This window comes from Patiria miniata, unplaced genomic scaffold (assembly GCF_015706575.1).
Source record: "Patiria miniata isolate m_02_andy unplaced genomic scaffold, ASM1570657v1 HiC_scaffold_6, whole genome shotgun sequence".
In the NCBI taxonomy this organism is placed as follows: Eukaryota; Metazoa; Echinodermata; class Asteroidea; order Valvatida; family Asterinidae; genus Patiria; species Patiria miniata.
Genome location: NW_024037073.1, coordinates 20,187,515 through 20,203,152, shown reverse-complemented (window position 1 = coordinate 20,203,152; position 15,638 = coordinate 20,187,515). Strand labels below are relative to the sequence as shown.

At 38.3% G+C, this 15,638-nt stretch overlaps 1 protein-coding gene across 1 annotated transcript in view; it reads left to right on the top strand.

Annotated features, from left to right (window-relative positions):
* LOC119743396 (serine/threonine-protein kinase NLK-like) overlaps positions 1–12,319 on the top strand; it is a 36,929-nt gene extending 24,610 nt beyond the window's left edge. The window contains exons 7-11 of the mRNA XM_038219784.1: positions 683–784; positions 1,889–1,975; positions 2,353–2,551; positions 3,822–3,915; positions 5,298–12,319. Coding sequence (XP_038075712.1) covers positions 683–784; positions 1,889–1,975; positions 2,353–2,551; positions 3,822–3,915; positions 5,298–5,352 — 537 coding nt within the window. The 3' untranslated portion in view covers positions 5,353–12,319. The remainder of the gene's footprint in view (positions 1–682; positions 785–1,888; positions 1,976–2,352; positions 2,552–3,821; positions 3,916–5,297) is intronic.
* The last annotated feature ends 3,319 nt before the right edge of the window (positions 12,320–15,638 follow it).

The window sequence follows — 15,638 nt, the reverse complement described above, 5'->3', positions numbered from 1 at the left end:
ATTTATTTGTTGTCTGAAATTTCCAGTTGATGAGCTACTAAGTGATTTAACTCTGTGTAATAAAATGGCTTACGAGAATATTTAGGCCAAAAGAAATGGTAAATTAAACGACTGCATACTTTAGGGATGAATTAATGTCTTGAAACTTCAAATATTTTTTGGTTAATTTGATATCACTGAAACAAGCATGCAAGCAAATAAACCAAAGTCTATCAAGAAATGAGAAATGAAAAAAATATTGAAAAAATATTGACTGTTCAATTTGTTGAATAGTCAGTATTTAATGGTTGCACAGTCGACTATTGATATTCAACTTAACAGCATCAACTCGAAGAACACAAAACTTAAAAGCAATCTTGGTATCAGCTCCATGCACAAGTACCCCCTCAATGGTCAGAAAGGGAGAGTTGGGGGAGACCACTGGGGGAGACATACGAACGCATTGCTGATGACGCCTGATGCAAAGATGCTTTGGTGTTGTGAACATTAATAAAATTAATCTTGCGTACTTTGTGCTACATACGCACGAAACAGTACGCTCATGTGGTGTGTCCCAACAACTTGGTTCTGGAAAAGCGCCCTCTCTTGTTTGTGCTTGAAGCTAATAGAGACCCTAGCCTTCTAGAAAGTGTTCCTGATTAATTTTTAATTATTTGATTTTCTGCTTATTTGTTTTTTACAGTTAAACCTGATCACAGATCTCCTTGGTACACCGAGCATGGAGGACATGAAATACGCATGCGACGGTGCCAAAGCACATCTACTAAGATCACCGCATAAACCTGTAAGTTCAGACCTGTTCCGGGCAACCGTTTTCAATACGAGACATTCTAGAAATCTGTCCCTGATGCATCTTATCTATGATTCCATCATTCTGATACACTCCTTAAAGCTGTCGTCCTCCAAGAGAGATTGTGAATAGCTAACTTCCGGCCAAGAAATGAAAAATTGAAAAATTGTTTGAGCAGCAGAGACTCATTAAGATAATTGGACAGTGAGCATTCAATGGCATTGTGGGCATTTTGGTGGCCTCCGTTTTACTGAATTAATGAGGAAAAGTTACAAAATTTGTTTTCTGAAAGGAGGCTGCCCTTCAGAAATGACATGTGCACACCACAAACAAATTGTTAATGACTGCCAATTATTTTGGCCAGTTAAAGTTGTTTTCCATTCATTGCGACTTTTTTTTTAGTGGCCTTCGTTTTACAGAATTAATGAGGAAAAGTTACAAATTTTGTGTCCTGAAAGGGGCTGCCCTTCAGAAATGACACGTGCACACCACAAACAAATTGTTAATGACTGCCAATTATTTTGGTCAGTTAAAGTTGTTTTCCATTCATTGCGACGTGTTTCATCATGTGTAGCCTTGCTTTTGCCATACAGAGGGTTTTTATAAACTTTTGCTCCGTCTTCAAATTCCACAAGTTTTTAGGGTTCTGACTTACATGTAACAGAAACCCCAGTTCAATTTTCTGTTTCAAGAACATGACGTCTAGTACAGGCGTATGAGTCCAAAATTCCTATTTGAATATACATGTAACCCTAACCCCTTGAGTGATTTACTAGGAGCCTTCCTCACTCTTACGAAATCCAACACCATGTGGTAAACTCAACACTGAAACTGTTGGACTCTGATTACAGTGGTATGCCTGACTGTATGTAAAGCATAATCAGTGCAGTCCTCACTCCAACAGAATCAAACGAAACATGCAGTTGGATTTTGAAGGGTTGGGGTGGTTAGGGATAAGAACTTCTGAATTAATTAAGCCACTGACGAAATCACATCTGGAGTCGAAGGCTAGTTTTTGATAACCTCCGTAGCAGCCAAGCGTGTAACCTGAAACCCAGAGCATTGTTAATAAACCTATGTGCATCCTTCTACCCACAGCCTTGCCTGTCAGCATTATACAGTCTGTCCACCCAGGCTACCCACGAAGCGGTCCATCTACTCAGTAGGATGCTAGTCTTCAATCCAGTAAGTTGACCATTTTTCCTGAAAAAATAAATTAAGTCTATCAGAAGGCAACGATGCAAACGGCATTGATGAAATGCGACACAGCAAGTTTTTTTGTAGTTCCTGATCTCAATCCTGATAACCGTGCGGAGTTGTGACCAAGTCAATTTCAAGGAATGTTATTTTAATCATATAAAAAAGTAACATGTATTTTTTGTTGGACTAAAACACGAAACTTTGAAATAATTATTAAAAGATGAGATAACAGTCTTAAAACCATGCAAAGAATTAAGTTCCAAAAACAACAACAGGAATTGCAGATTAAATCCTCAGAGAAGTAATATAAAGCCTTTATAAACTATTATATTTTTTATGTATTTATTTATTTTTAATCGCAGGACAAACGCATATCCTGTACGGACGCGTTGACCCACCCCTACTTGGAGGAAGGTCGGTTACGATACCACACCTGCATGTGTCGCTGCTGTCACAACACGGCGGCCGGCCGGCAGTACACCTCGGACTTCGAGCCTGCGGCACCGCAGCGGTTCAGCTCCGAGTTCGAAGACGGGTTGTGCAGTGTACACGAGGTCAAAGGTCAGTATGCAAATGAAAGACTACTTGTGATTGGCTGTTAGCTGCAGTTGTCCCAACCAATCAGACAGTTTGTTGTTGTAACTGTGCATGCGCATATAAGCATTTGATGGTTTTCCAATTTTTTTAAAAACACAACAGATACATGTATAGTTTGCTTGTATGTTGAAGCAAAAAATATCCTTCAGATGTGGTATAGCCAGAGTTCTCAGAAGTTAGTACAGAACAAGAATTTAGAACAAGCACTTTTCTTCAATTTCTATGGAATCCTCTACAATTTGAACCCTTTACAATAACAATAGTATGTAAGATTTGAGGCTTTGCATGGTGGAGATACTAAATAATGACAGGTTTGCGGAAACACCATGTGCGAATAATTTCTCAACTAAGAGAATGGTTCTGAAAAGAACCAGAGGTATAAACTCAGTTAAGAACTGAGGTATAAACTCAAACGTTCAAAGTATAAACTCGAGGTATAAACTCGACGTTCCGGTCAGTATGCTCTGACCGTCTTCAGGAGAGACGGTCAGACAGTCTCCTGAAGACGGTCAGAGCATACTGACCGGAACGTCGAGTTTATACCTCTGGTTCTTTTCAGAACCATTCTCTTAGTTGAGAAATTATTCGCACATGGTGTTTCCGCAAACCTGTCATTATTTAACAATAGTATGTTTTCATATAGAGCGCATGTATCCATTAGTATTGGTGCTCAAGTTGCTACGTCATTATTACCCCGCTCTTTGGGCCAATGAAACATTCCAAATACCATCTCAGCTCCCTGGGGAGTATACAGCTCCATGCTGCCATTTTGGTGCAAAGCAGCTAAATCAACCACAATAACCATCTCTGCCCTCACAGGTACCCATTCACTCCTGGGTGGAGAGAAGCAATGAGTGACAAAGTGCCTTGCCCAAGGGCACGCGCACCACAACCCCAGGCTGGACTCGAACCCACAATCTGCAGAATTACCCGCAGACCACAAATTCAATGCTCCACACCACGAGGCCACGGCACTCCACTATATATGCATTTTTACAATACTTGAAATGACTTGTAGAAAACAAGCTTTTAACATATGTTTAATATTTTCTTTATTTTTTGAATAACCAAAAAAAAAAAAACCCCATTAAAAGTGCTTCAGAAAGTTAAAAGTTAAGTTAGCCTTCTTTGTGTCTGTTCATGGATAATATTACAAGGAAACTCACTGTTACTTGTTGCTAATTTTCACAGAGTGGGTGATAAATGATTCCCTTTTTTGTTTGTCATGTTGCAGAGGCCCTACACACATTCATCACGGACAGACACCAGGGTAATAGCGTCCCCCTTTGTATAAATCCACAATCTGCTGCCTTCAAGAGCTTTGCCAGGTGAGAAGAAACGAGCGAGCAAAAAATTCACATTGTCAGGCCACCTCTAAATAAGCCAGTTCAGTATCTCGATGAAGTAGTCCAGGTCAAAGGCCCTTCGGGATGAAATTGTCACGCGATGTTTGAGAACGCCCTTTCTGCTGGTAATTAACGTGCGAGTGTCGTGCGAACGTCTCCTGTCATGCGCCTTCGACGAGCGTTTGATTATCCTTAATGACCCGTGACCCATATATCATTGTGCGCATTGCGCAGTTGAAATACTGAACTGGCCTATTACTTGGCTACGGCTTGCAATTACACATGCGACTATGGAAGCCGCTGAAGCCGCTTCCCATAGACACGTGTATGACTGATAGCCATTGTCAATTATTTAGGCACAGCCCTGTTTTTTGTGTTAAAATTTCATGTACGTGGTTATGTGAGATCTGTCTGTAGTTAGCTGCTTGAGGGCACTGTTTAATCAATCATATTGTTGCAGGCCAGTTAATAGTTGCAGGCTAAATTGCCTACATCTGCCAAAACATGATTTGCATGCCCTCAAATTCTCTGCTATTTGGGCATTTTGTGGGCCATGAACTTGAGGGTTTGCAAAAAAAGAAGGGGGAAAGCCGTGCAGAGGACTGCAAGCTCATATTTCTGTGAAATTTGGATGCAATTGGCAATGGACAATGGCGGTGGGCTTCAGGACCAGTTTTAGGAATGATCGTCTTTGGAAGGAAATTTCCCCGAAAAGTTATCAGATTATCCCCCAAAAATTGAACTGAAAATTAAAGATAATGAAATAAGCTTTATTTTGATATGTGTCTCCAACTCCTCGAGAGTTGTGAGTATTTCTCCAGATTTTTGGAAGGGGGGGGGGGGGGGGGCTTTTATCACTGGGGTCTATAGCAGTTTATTTTACTGGTCTGAAATCATTGGTTTTCCAACCTTGCCCCCAGGGCTTACTTTATTTTCAAAGTCATTTCCAATAGTAACCCCTGGTTGGGAAACTTGCTTCCTGTATCCTGATTGGATACAGCGATAGCAAGTAATGGATTTATATCGTGTACTTGGTTACTTATGTCCAACATGTATTACGTGTTTTAACCTATCCATCCCGAACCCTTCAAAATGCAACTGAAGTATTGTTGGAATCCGTTGGAGTGAGAACTGCACTAGTAAACTGATTACGCTTTACTAGTAAACTGATTATCCTTTACATGGGGTCAGGCATACCACCAGAATCAGAGTCCAACAGTTTGGGTGTAGAATTTGTTGGATTTTGCAGGAGTGACGAAGGCTCCTAGTAAATCACTCATGGGGATTAGGATTAATCTTCATTGTGAATTACAAAGTCATTTATGTTCGTTTTTTTTTGTTTTCGTTTTTTTTCTGTTTAACAGCTCGTCAGTAGCCAGTGCCTCTGAATTGCCACCCACCCCCCAACCCTGGGAGTAAACTCCTCCCCCTACTGTCTCCAACGGGTATCCGGGGTAAGCCAGTACCCCCTCCCCCTCCCCCGCCCCTTTACGCTTTGTGTCCCGTCCACGCCCCTTTTTAGGTACCGGGCCTGCCGTACGTGTGTGAGGCATATGTTGGATCCAGCCCTATGCACCTTTTAAGTGTTATATCTTGTATTTATTACTACCATATCTTTGTGTTTGTAGTACAACAAAGCAATATTGTGTGATTCATTAGTAATTTATGTATAACCATCTCCCAAAATCGAATGCTGCAATTTGTTTTTGAGTTTGAGTGTTGAACATAAATGAGCGCTCAACCCAGCATTATTGTATAGCAAACAATTTTTTCCATCTAGGTTACAAATTGGCTTTTTTTTTTGGTAGTACGCAAACTTAGAGGATTATGTTAATATGCCAATACAGTGGAACGTCGCTATACCGAACATCGCTGTACCGAACATTCAGCTATAAAGAACATCAGCCTTGGCTCCCGATTTTTGTGTACAAAACGTACCGAACATTGTTGTTGGAAATGTCGACAGAAGAGCGACAAATGGCTATTATTTCCCCAACGAATAGTAGGAAAAAGCCACCCATGTAAGCTCAAAAACTGTGTAATTACACGATGCAATAGTCGTACGTGTTCGAAGTCGTCTCTCAGTAACTACCAGGGCGTACTTGGTGAAGCTGTGCTACAGAATTGAAAGTATTAATGGACACATTTGGCGACACCGCGCTTGGTTTGTATGCAACTACACAATAACAAAAATCAAAAGAGGGCACCACTAATGTGGGAAAATCGCTGTACCGAATGATCGTTGTTACGAACAATTTCTGTGGATCCCACAATGTTCGTTATAGCGGCGTTCCACTGTAATCGACTGATGTTTTGTATGTACATGATCGTTGATTCTTTTTTTTTATAAAGAGTAATTTTGGTGACACAAGTTTGTTCTTGTTAAAAACATTGATGCTATGCATCACCCCTAAACAGGAACAAACCTACTGTGTATGTGAAATGTTACTACAGGAAGGATCAACTGTCTTTTTTCCGGGGGTGTTAAAAGTGTTATGTGGGGGCTTGTACAGTTTTGTTTGCCAAAGATGGTGCTAAGTTTGAGGGAGATTTTTTTTTGCTCAGAGAAGTTACAACAAAAAAAAGAACAAAATGTAGATTTGAGCCAGTTAATGTATTTCACTTTTTTGTATACCAGTAATTTGTATTTTTTTTTTTTTTTTTAGAAAAGCCACCCATGTTTTTTGCTGTAAGTAGGGCCCTTATAAATTGTGCCATTTCTTACCTTTTTGATCAGAAAGTAGCCAAAAATGCTGACTTTTTCTGTTGACCAAATTCCCGTCTGCTTAGGAATCACCAATAATTATCAACATTTTCAAAACGTACATGAATGCTCGGCGGGTGGGGGTTATCACCAAATTTACACTTTTGAAATTTTGTAACAAAATGGATCAATATTTTCTGTTCGGTATTTGTAATGGGCTTTCAGAAGATCTTTCATAAAATCCGTACACCTCAACTTGGCAAACTCCGGACAAGCTCATAATTCATGGTTACAGCCATATTTGTCATTCAGCTTCGTGCTACACGCCGGTGACAAACATGCACGATGCAGCCTTTTTCAGCCGCCACTTTCTGTAGCAATGAATTGCATATGTGTGCATGTATTGCAAACGCCTTGTGTGCCTAAGCGGCCTATCTTCAAGGCGCTAATATTCCATAACTAATCGCGGTGATATGAATGAACTGTACGTTCCAGGATATCTTTGAAAATCAACATTTTTTAAAGTACTCTTCCAGAGAGAGAGAGAGAGAGAGGGAGGGAGGGGGGGGGGGGATCTGCCAAAAAGAGAACGCTTTCTACATAGTTGAAAATGTTGATAATTATGGATGACCCCTTAGTGTGTCTCAAGTATGTTCACTTGGTGTGCACGAAAATATCTTATGGAAAAGTGCAAAGCTAGTAATGTGCATATCATGCTTAACATTGCTTAACGTTTTTGGCTCAGATCTAAGCTGGATTTGTAAGCAAAAATGCCTTTTCTGAACATACAATGTATGGCTACCATGTAGCCATATTAAAGAAGAAATACACATTGATCAGACTGTTGAGGCTGCAAACTTGATACAAATGTGTTGAGCATGAAATTTCAGTTTACCAAATTTCTCTGTTAAGCAGCCCTGTGTGGTTGGCCCGTGAATTGGAAATGTCTTGCAGTTTCAACATGAACTATTCTGTAGACACCTTCCCATACATATACGCAGCCGAATTTGTCATTTAACTAAGAAATAGACTCTCTTGTTTTTCTCTCAACTCTGTCTGCTATAAGCAAATTGAGCCTGCCATACATCCCTGCCCAATCACAAAGTGAACTTCCGGTCTTTTATTATAATTTACGTTTCCATATCAGAAAAGCCACAACTCATCTTCGGGTGGTAAAATTTGTATGAAACTTTGTTCCTTTTGGTTATGACGTACGTTTAATGTACGTAGTGCATTTTTTTTTTTTTTTTTTGCCCCTGAAATAGAGACAAGAAAACGCTAATGCAAGATATTCAAAATACTGCAATCCACCAAATAAATATGCAGTGTTTTGTGTGAATAAACTACCTCTGGAGAATGGATCAGCCCATTATACCTTACTATCAAGGAAGACACCACTTTGGTCTCAGAGGGGTGGATTCATGACTCGAGTCTGCACTGATTTTGCAGTGCATTGTTAACTTCGCTCTAGCCTAGCTGTAAGACTAATTCTATTTATTGTAACTGAATTTTTTTTTTGTATACGACGTGTACTGTGCAATTTGTATCGGGATCTGTAGCCAAACGGGGAAACCCGTTTAAAAACACACTAATTAGGCGAAATGCAATTTGAGGTTGCACTGATTGGTTGTTTTCAGTTGCTATTTAGATTTCTATTGGACAGTTTTAATTTATGGAAACTCTGTACACCTGTGGATGAAGGTACTGCAAAGCATTGGCATAAACAAACACAGAGTTCCAAAGTTCCGAAAGAGTTTTGAAATTTACCGCATGTGGATCTTGTGTCTTTCACAATGTCAGTCATGTTTTTGAGTTTCAATCGATTGCTGCACCCCTCCCTTCCCCAACTGAAGCAATGCACCGCTCCAGCCACACACCTTTCCTTGTTGTAAATAGACAAGTCCATTAATCACAGAGGGGTGGATTGCTTCAGTCTTGAGATGCTGCTCTCACATTGATGAGATACAGGTTAGTTAAGGTATAGTGCTGGAGAATTTGGTCTGGCAGGGAGTAAATATGTCCTTGAAAAATAAAATAAAATAGGTTGGAAAAAACAAGAGTACGAAACCAAGGAATGCAACGAAATAAGCATTTGCATTTCGGGATGGGTAGACTGTTTTTATTGTAATGACAGCAGATGAACTCAACTACGTAAACAGGAAACCTTATTTGAATAAAGTTTCCCAAACTCGGAAAAGACTGCTTACACGAGTTTGAATTGAGAAACAGCGACAGACCTAACAATTTTTACCGACATTTAAACGATTTGTACAGTTTTTGAACTATGTAAATGTTTTTTTTGTTCCTCGAAAATTGTGTTTTTCATTGAATTTTTTGTGCAGTTTACTTCAGTAAAACAAATTTTGGGTCGATTCAGCATGTTGACTGTGTTTTTTAAGTGATATGATGGTCGAGTACACACGTATGTAGACAAGGGTACAAATACATTGTAGTGGTAGAGAGAGAGACGAATATGTACATCCCGTCATTTTTGTTACGAGACGCAGAAGTCAACTGCAAATGTTTTTGTTCCAATTTTTGATCGTGTTTTTCGCGAAAGGATTTGTAAAGTGATTTGTGAACGTTGAGAGCCAGTGCTGCAGTTTTTAGTAAAAAGTTGTTGTCAATGCTGCTTGAAAAATTAAGAGAGAAATTTATCCATGAATAAAAAAAAGTGGATGATTTGGGGTCTTTTTGTGAGTTGAATAAGTGGCGTTTATTCACGCGATCAATCATCCTGATTTTACAAAACTATGCTGCAAAATGCAAGATATCTTGTCCATGTTCTAGTGCGAAGTTGTTCGCTAAAACTCTCTTTTTACTACTTAAAACTGTGCTCGACAAAAAAAACCATGTATCTAGTGTCTGATGTACTACTAGCATAGAGAAAATACCTACTAATATATCTTTTTTTGTAAATATCTTTGTAGAATGTAGTTTATTTCAATATTTATTCAACACATAGTATGAAGAAAAAAATCAATCAGTTTTGAATTATGTGTTTATGAAAACAAATGGCAATTTCTTTTTTTTAAATCTCTTGTTTTTCCATTCCGTGTATTAAATGTGTGTGCGTGTGTGTACTGAGAATTCTTTTGGTTCTTTTTCAAAATGATGTGTTCCCGATTGGGAGACGTCGTTAAGAGCATTAAATTATGATGTAAAAATGAAATTATTGTACAGTTTTAAACAATAACGATGCATGTAATGGCAACTTCCACAGCAAAGTGTTTTAGTTTTGGCACATAATTTGTTTTCCTTTCCATTTCTTATTGACCCAGAATTCATGAATCCGAGTTGTAAAACTTGAAAAATATGCAAACTGAATAACTTTTTTGAAACATGGGACCATTTTTTGTATTGTAGTGTAAAAAAAAAAAGTAGACCCTATACAATGTCCTTTTTGGTCCATTTTGGAATGTGGTCTGGTGCCTAAAAAGTGAGAGCATAAATAAGGCACATGAACATGCTTGGGTACCACGCAGAGTAACAGACAATACTGACAAGGGCTGCGTCCAAAACTCCAAATTGCCTGGCTGTGGCTTACAATGACACATGGGTCTATGAGAAACGGCTGCAGCCACTTCGCATAGACGTGTGTTTCAAGTGATTCAGACGTGGGCATGGTTTGCAACAGTTTTCTTTCAAGAAAGAGTCAGGGTTCCAGACACTTGATATTTAAAACCCATAAGCCGTAGTGAACATGAACAGCAACAAAATAATGTGCAAAAATTTCCTATTTTAGTTTGGTGCTTGTTATAACATTTCATATAAAATTGTTTAACCCAACATTAAATTGAAGTTGGGAGTACTTTCTCCATTTTGGCTGAATATTTGTTATGAATTGTAGTACATCTAGTCGTATAATGTTGACAAAGATTTCTTCCGATAAAACCCTTGAAATGCCAAGGATGTTTAAAAAAAAAAGGGGGGAAGCTTCTAAAAGGCCTGTTATGCTTCATGTGATAGCAAAGGGAATTTGATGTCGCCAGATATTCGCCGAAAAAATTTACTTGATTTTTGAAATGTTTATTACAAATTTGCAGCTTGAGTTCTTGTGACATCACACGTTCACATTGCGTTCATGATGACAGTATGAAGAGGCCTTAAATGTATAACTTTTTTTTCAGTAAAAAAACGCTTGATTTTCACAAACATGCCCAGATATGTTTGTTTTAAAATTGAGACTGGGTCAAAGGAAACAAGGTTTCTAACTGAAGAGTTCTTGCACTGTTTAAAATCCATGTGTTTTCTGAAGGAATTCTTTAGTTGAAACTTGGCTTTTCCAATTTTTTGAATTTTTTTCAACCCAGTCATTAAGGCGTCTTATTTAGTCCATGTAATGCAATATGACCACTCTAATTCTGTCATTATGATCAAACTGATCCCTTGTTATGAATAAAAAAAAATCAGCATTGACCGTAATTTTTACAACAAACTTTATTGAATTAATGAATAGGTAAGTGTGAATGAATGCTGCACTTTTGTGGCAGTGTTTTAAGTGCCAAAGAAAACCTGTACAAGTAATGCATGATTGGTATCTATTTGGGATACCACAATGGAATGTCAATAATGCAATTAAAATGAATTTCTTTAGTATTAGCTTGAAAACTGATCTTTGTGAACATTTCGCTAAATTATCCAGACGTGATACTTGTCGGAATAAGACACGGAAAACTACTTCTTCATGAATTCTGCCAGTTAATTTTTCCCCCAATGCACTTCTCCAAGAAAAACATGCAAAATCCTACTGCCAGTCATGTCATCTTAAAAATAAAAATAAAATAGCAATAGTATCTAAAAAAGGGAAAAATTTATGCACAGAATCTGCATATCATGAACAACCCACGAAAAAAAAATCATTTTTATTGTTAACGTTTTTTTGTCCTTTTTTTTTTGACGCACTTGTAATGTTTTATGCAAAGACATTGAATATTCCCTCATTAAAATATGAAACGTTCTTTCAATGTGGCACACTTTTGTTGCTTGATAGGCCGGATTTTAATCCATATTTTTAGAATACAAGAGCTCAAAAATTCAGGCTCTGATTTTGTTGTGTGCTGCAACTTTATTTTCAAAACTAAGGCTTAAGGAATTGTGCTATTTTGTAGACTTTCTGACGTTTTTCGTTTCGTATTTTCTTTCAGCGGAGGTCAACAGGTTATTTAAAAGTAACATGTACATTTACCTGAGGGTTTGCAAATTGTTGGAAGAAAGTAAATATGCATTTTAGGTGTTGGGTCAAAAACAAATTTCTATTTGTAATTATTGTATCATAGTAATAGATTAAATAAGAACAAATTATGAGAGATGTTATTAGTCTAGTACCAAAGTAGAAAAAAAAATAAAAACAGGAATACTCGTAAAACTGTTCAGAAAATTTGGGGGAAATTGGATTCAGTTCAGTGAGTGTTCAAAAACTTCTATACAGAAAGTCGCTTTTAATACTGTTTTGTGGTAGTGTGCTGTAGGCAACGTTTAAGTATTCCTTGATTATTATCAGCTTTTACGTATGTTTTTATTTATTTCTTGTTGATGGATAAACCATGTTTCTCGGATGGGAATATTCTTTGTAATTTGGTAATCATGAAATCAATATTGTAGAGTTCGAAAATACTTTCTTGATTTGAGAGATCTTAAAAAAAGTGATGAATAAAAGTGGGAATATGTGAGAAATTTTAAGAATGCCTCTTGAATCTAGTTATGTCTGTTGCGTTCGACTCCTTGAGAACTTGTACTGATCAAAGACAGAATTGAAGTCAAGTCCAGTCACAAGTCGGTCGCAAGTGCAGTCACAAGTCCATCACAAGTGCAGTCACAAGTCCAGTCACAAGTCCAGTCACAAGTCCATCACAAGTCCAGTCATAAGTCCAGTCACAAGTCCAGTCACAAGTCCAGTCACAAGTCCAGTCACAAGACCAGTCACAAGACCAGTCACAAGACCAGTCCATTCACAAGTCCAGGTACAAGTAACAGTGGATGAACAATAACAAGGAATGCCTTTGTCAAAAACATAAAGCCTTGGTCCCGACTGTGCATGTATGTACACAATGAATGGGACTGATATTCCTCTTGTCTTTAATACAAAATTCTGATATAACAAACAATGTCGCTAGGTCCGAACGTGTTTTTATTAGGCCAAAAAAAAAATTAAAAAAAAAATAAGTCGGTCTCTGGTCAGCACCAAGGCAAATGATGGAGGGCACCAAGGCAAATTATGGAGGTCCCCAATGTACATGAGGACACAACAAAAGCAAAATAGTACCCACCTTGTCTGTACAATCCAAGCTTCCAAAAAAAAAACCCGCGTCGCTGCATCAAGTCCGTAACTTTGGTCTGACCAGAGACCGAATATGTTTTTTTTTTGGCCTTAACGAGACTCAACTGTACTTGTGGGGTACTCATACAAAGAAAATTTAGGGGACAATGCTACCCCGCTACTCACCCTTAGAAAAACGGTACCACAGAAGTGAAATTCTAAAGAAAAGGGATAAAATGACAACAATGCAAGTACCCCCAGAACTACCATCTGTTGGGATGTCCGCGGATCCATTTAATACTAGTACGAAGGTTGAATGGTCCGAAGGTCCGATAGTCAGAAGGTTCGATAATAATAATTGTATTCACAATAATGATTGTATTCACAAAATAATTGTACTCACGGCTAAGGGAAGTAAAAAAAAAATTCGAAGATTCCTCTTCGATTTAAATAACTAAAAATACTAAAAAAAAGACACTTCCTTTTCAAGCGGTAAATTTCGGAATTGTTTGGGGGGGGGGGGGGGGGTCACCTGGGAGGGCACTTGGAATTTGTGGGGGGAGGAGGCGGGGTACATTCCACCAAGGCCCACCCTTGGTTACGCCACTGTTGGTAACACAAGCCTACTGAATATTGAGAGGAAAAATGGTGGTCATCAACGTGAAGAATGTTTGTCAACTTGGAGACAAATCTCCTTATCCTGGCCCTGAAGTTACAGTCTACTGACAATCTGCCGAAATAGTGAACAGAAACAAAACGGGCGAACGATAACTCATGAAATACAAGTTTCCGCGGCGGCGGAACGGTTTTCAAACTGGGGAGGGGGGGGGGGGGGAGAAGGGGCACTTGCTCAGTAAAAGGCATCTTCCTCCGGTGCAGCAGCGTGTTCAGCATATTGAGAAAAGTCAGTATTTTTGGCTGATTTTGACTAAAAAAGTAAGGCTAACCCCTTGCATTTTTTTTCACATTTGGCCAAAAAATTGAAAATTCCAGAAAGTGGTTAAAAAGATGCCTTAAAGGCCCTAGAACGCATTCCAAATCTTTTGTCTTTTTCTAATGATTAATAATCTGGCTAGAATTCAATTTTATGCATCACTGAATTTTGCAGATATTTTGTCGTCCAGGACTAACGTTTCTGTGCAAAAGTGCGGCAACTGCAGCCTATCCCCCAATTTTTCTCGGTTTTTGCACAAGACACTGTTGAGGAAGAGAAAAACAATATTTTGTCTAAATCTTCTGTCTTTTTTGTCTATTTCTAATGATTAATAATCTGGCTAGAATTCTATTTAATTCGTCACTGAATTTTGGAGATATTTTGTCGTCCAGGACTAACGTTTCTGTGCAAAAGTGCGGCAAATGACCTGTTTGGCCTGAAACTGCAGCCTATCCCCCAATTTTTTCCCCGTTTTTGCACAAGACACTGTTGAGGAAGAGAAAAACAATATTTTGTCTAAATCTTCTGCCTTTTTTTGTCTATTTCTAATGATTAACAATGTGACTAGAATTCAATTTAATGCGTCACTGAATTTTGGAGATATTTTGTCGTCCAGGACTAACGTTTCCGTGCAAAAGTGCGGCAAATGATCTGTTTTGAGTGCAACTGCAGCCTATCCCCCAATTTTTCTCGGTTTTTGCACAAGACACTGTTGAGGAAGAGAAAAACAATACTTTGTCTAAATCTTCTGTCTTTTTTGTCTGTTTTTATTGATTAATAATCTGGCCAAAATTAAATTTAATGCGTCACTGAATTTTGCAGATATTTTGTCGGCCAGGACTATCGTTTGTGTGCAAAAGTGAGGCAAATGATCTGTTTGGAGTGCAACTGCAGCCTATCCCCCAATTTTTCTCGGTTTTTGCACAAGACACTGTTGAGGAAGAGAAAAACAATATTTTGTCTAAATCTTCTGTCTTTTTTTTCTATTTTTATTGATTAATAATCTGCCCAGAATTCAGTTTAATGCGTCACTGAATTTTGGAGATATTTTGTCGTCCAGGACTAACATTTCTGTGCAAAAGTGAGGCAAATGATCTGTTTGGAGTGCAACTGCAGCCTATCCCCCAATTTTTCTCGGTTTTTGCACAAGACACTGTTGAGGAAGAGAAAAACAATATTTTGTCTAAATCTTCTGTCTTTTTTTGTCTATTTTTTAATGATTAATAATCTGGCAAGAATTCAATTTAATGCGTCATTGAATTTTGGAGATATTTTGTCGTCCAGGACTAACGTTTCCGTGCAAAAGTGCGGCAAATGATCTGTTTTGAGTGCAACTGCAGCCTATCCCCCAATTTTTCTCGGTTTTTGCACAAGACACTGTTGAGGAAGAGAAAAACAATATTTTGTCTAAATCTTCTGTCTTTTTTGTCTATTTCTAATGATTAATAATCTGGCCAGAATTCAATTTAATGCGTCACTGAATTTTGGAGATATTTTGTCGTCTAGGACTAACATTTCTGTGCAATTGTGCTGCAAATGATCTGTTTTGAGTGCAACTGCAGCCTATCCCCCAATTTTTCTCGGTTTTTGCACAAGACACTGTTGAGGAAGAGAAAAACAATACTTTGTCTAAATCTTCTGTATTTTTTGTCTGTTTTTATTGATTAATTATCTGGCCAGAATTCAATTTAATGCGTCACTGAATTTTGCAGATATTTTGTCGTCCAGGACTAACGTTTCCGTGCAAAAGTGCGGCAAATGATCTGTTTTGAGTGCAACTGCAGCCTATCCCCCAATTTTTCTCGGTT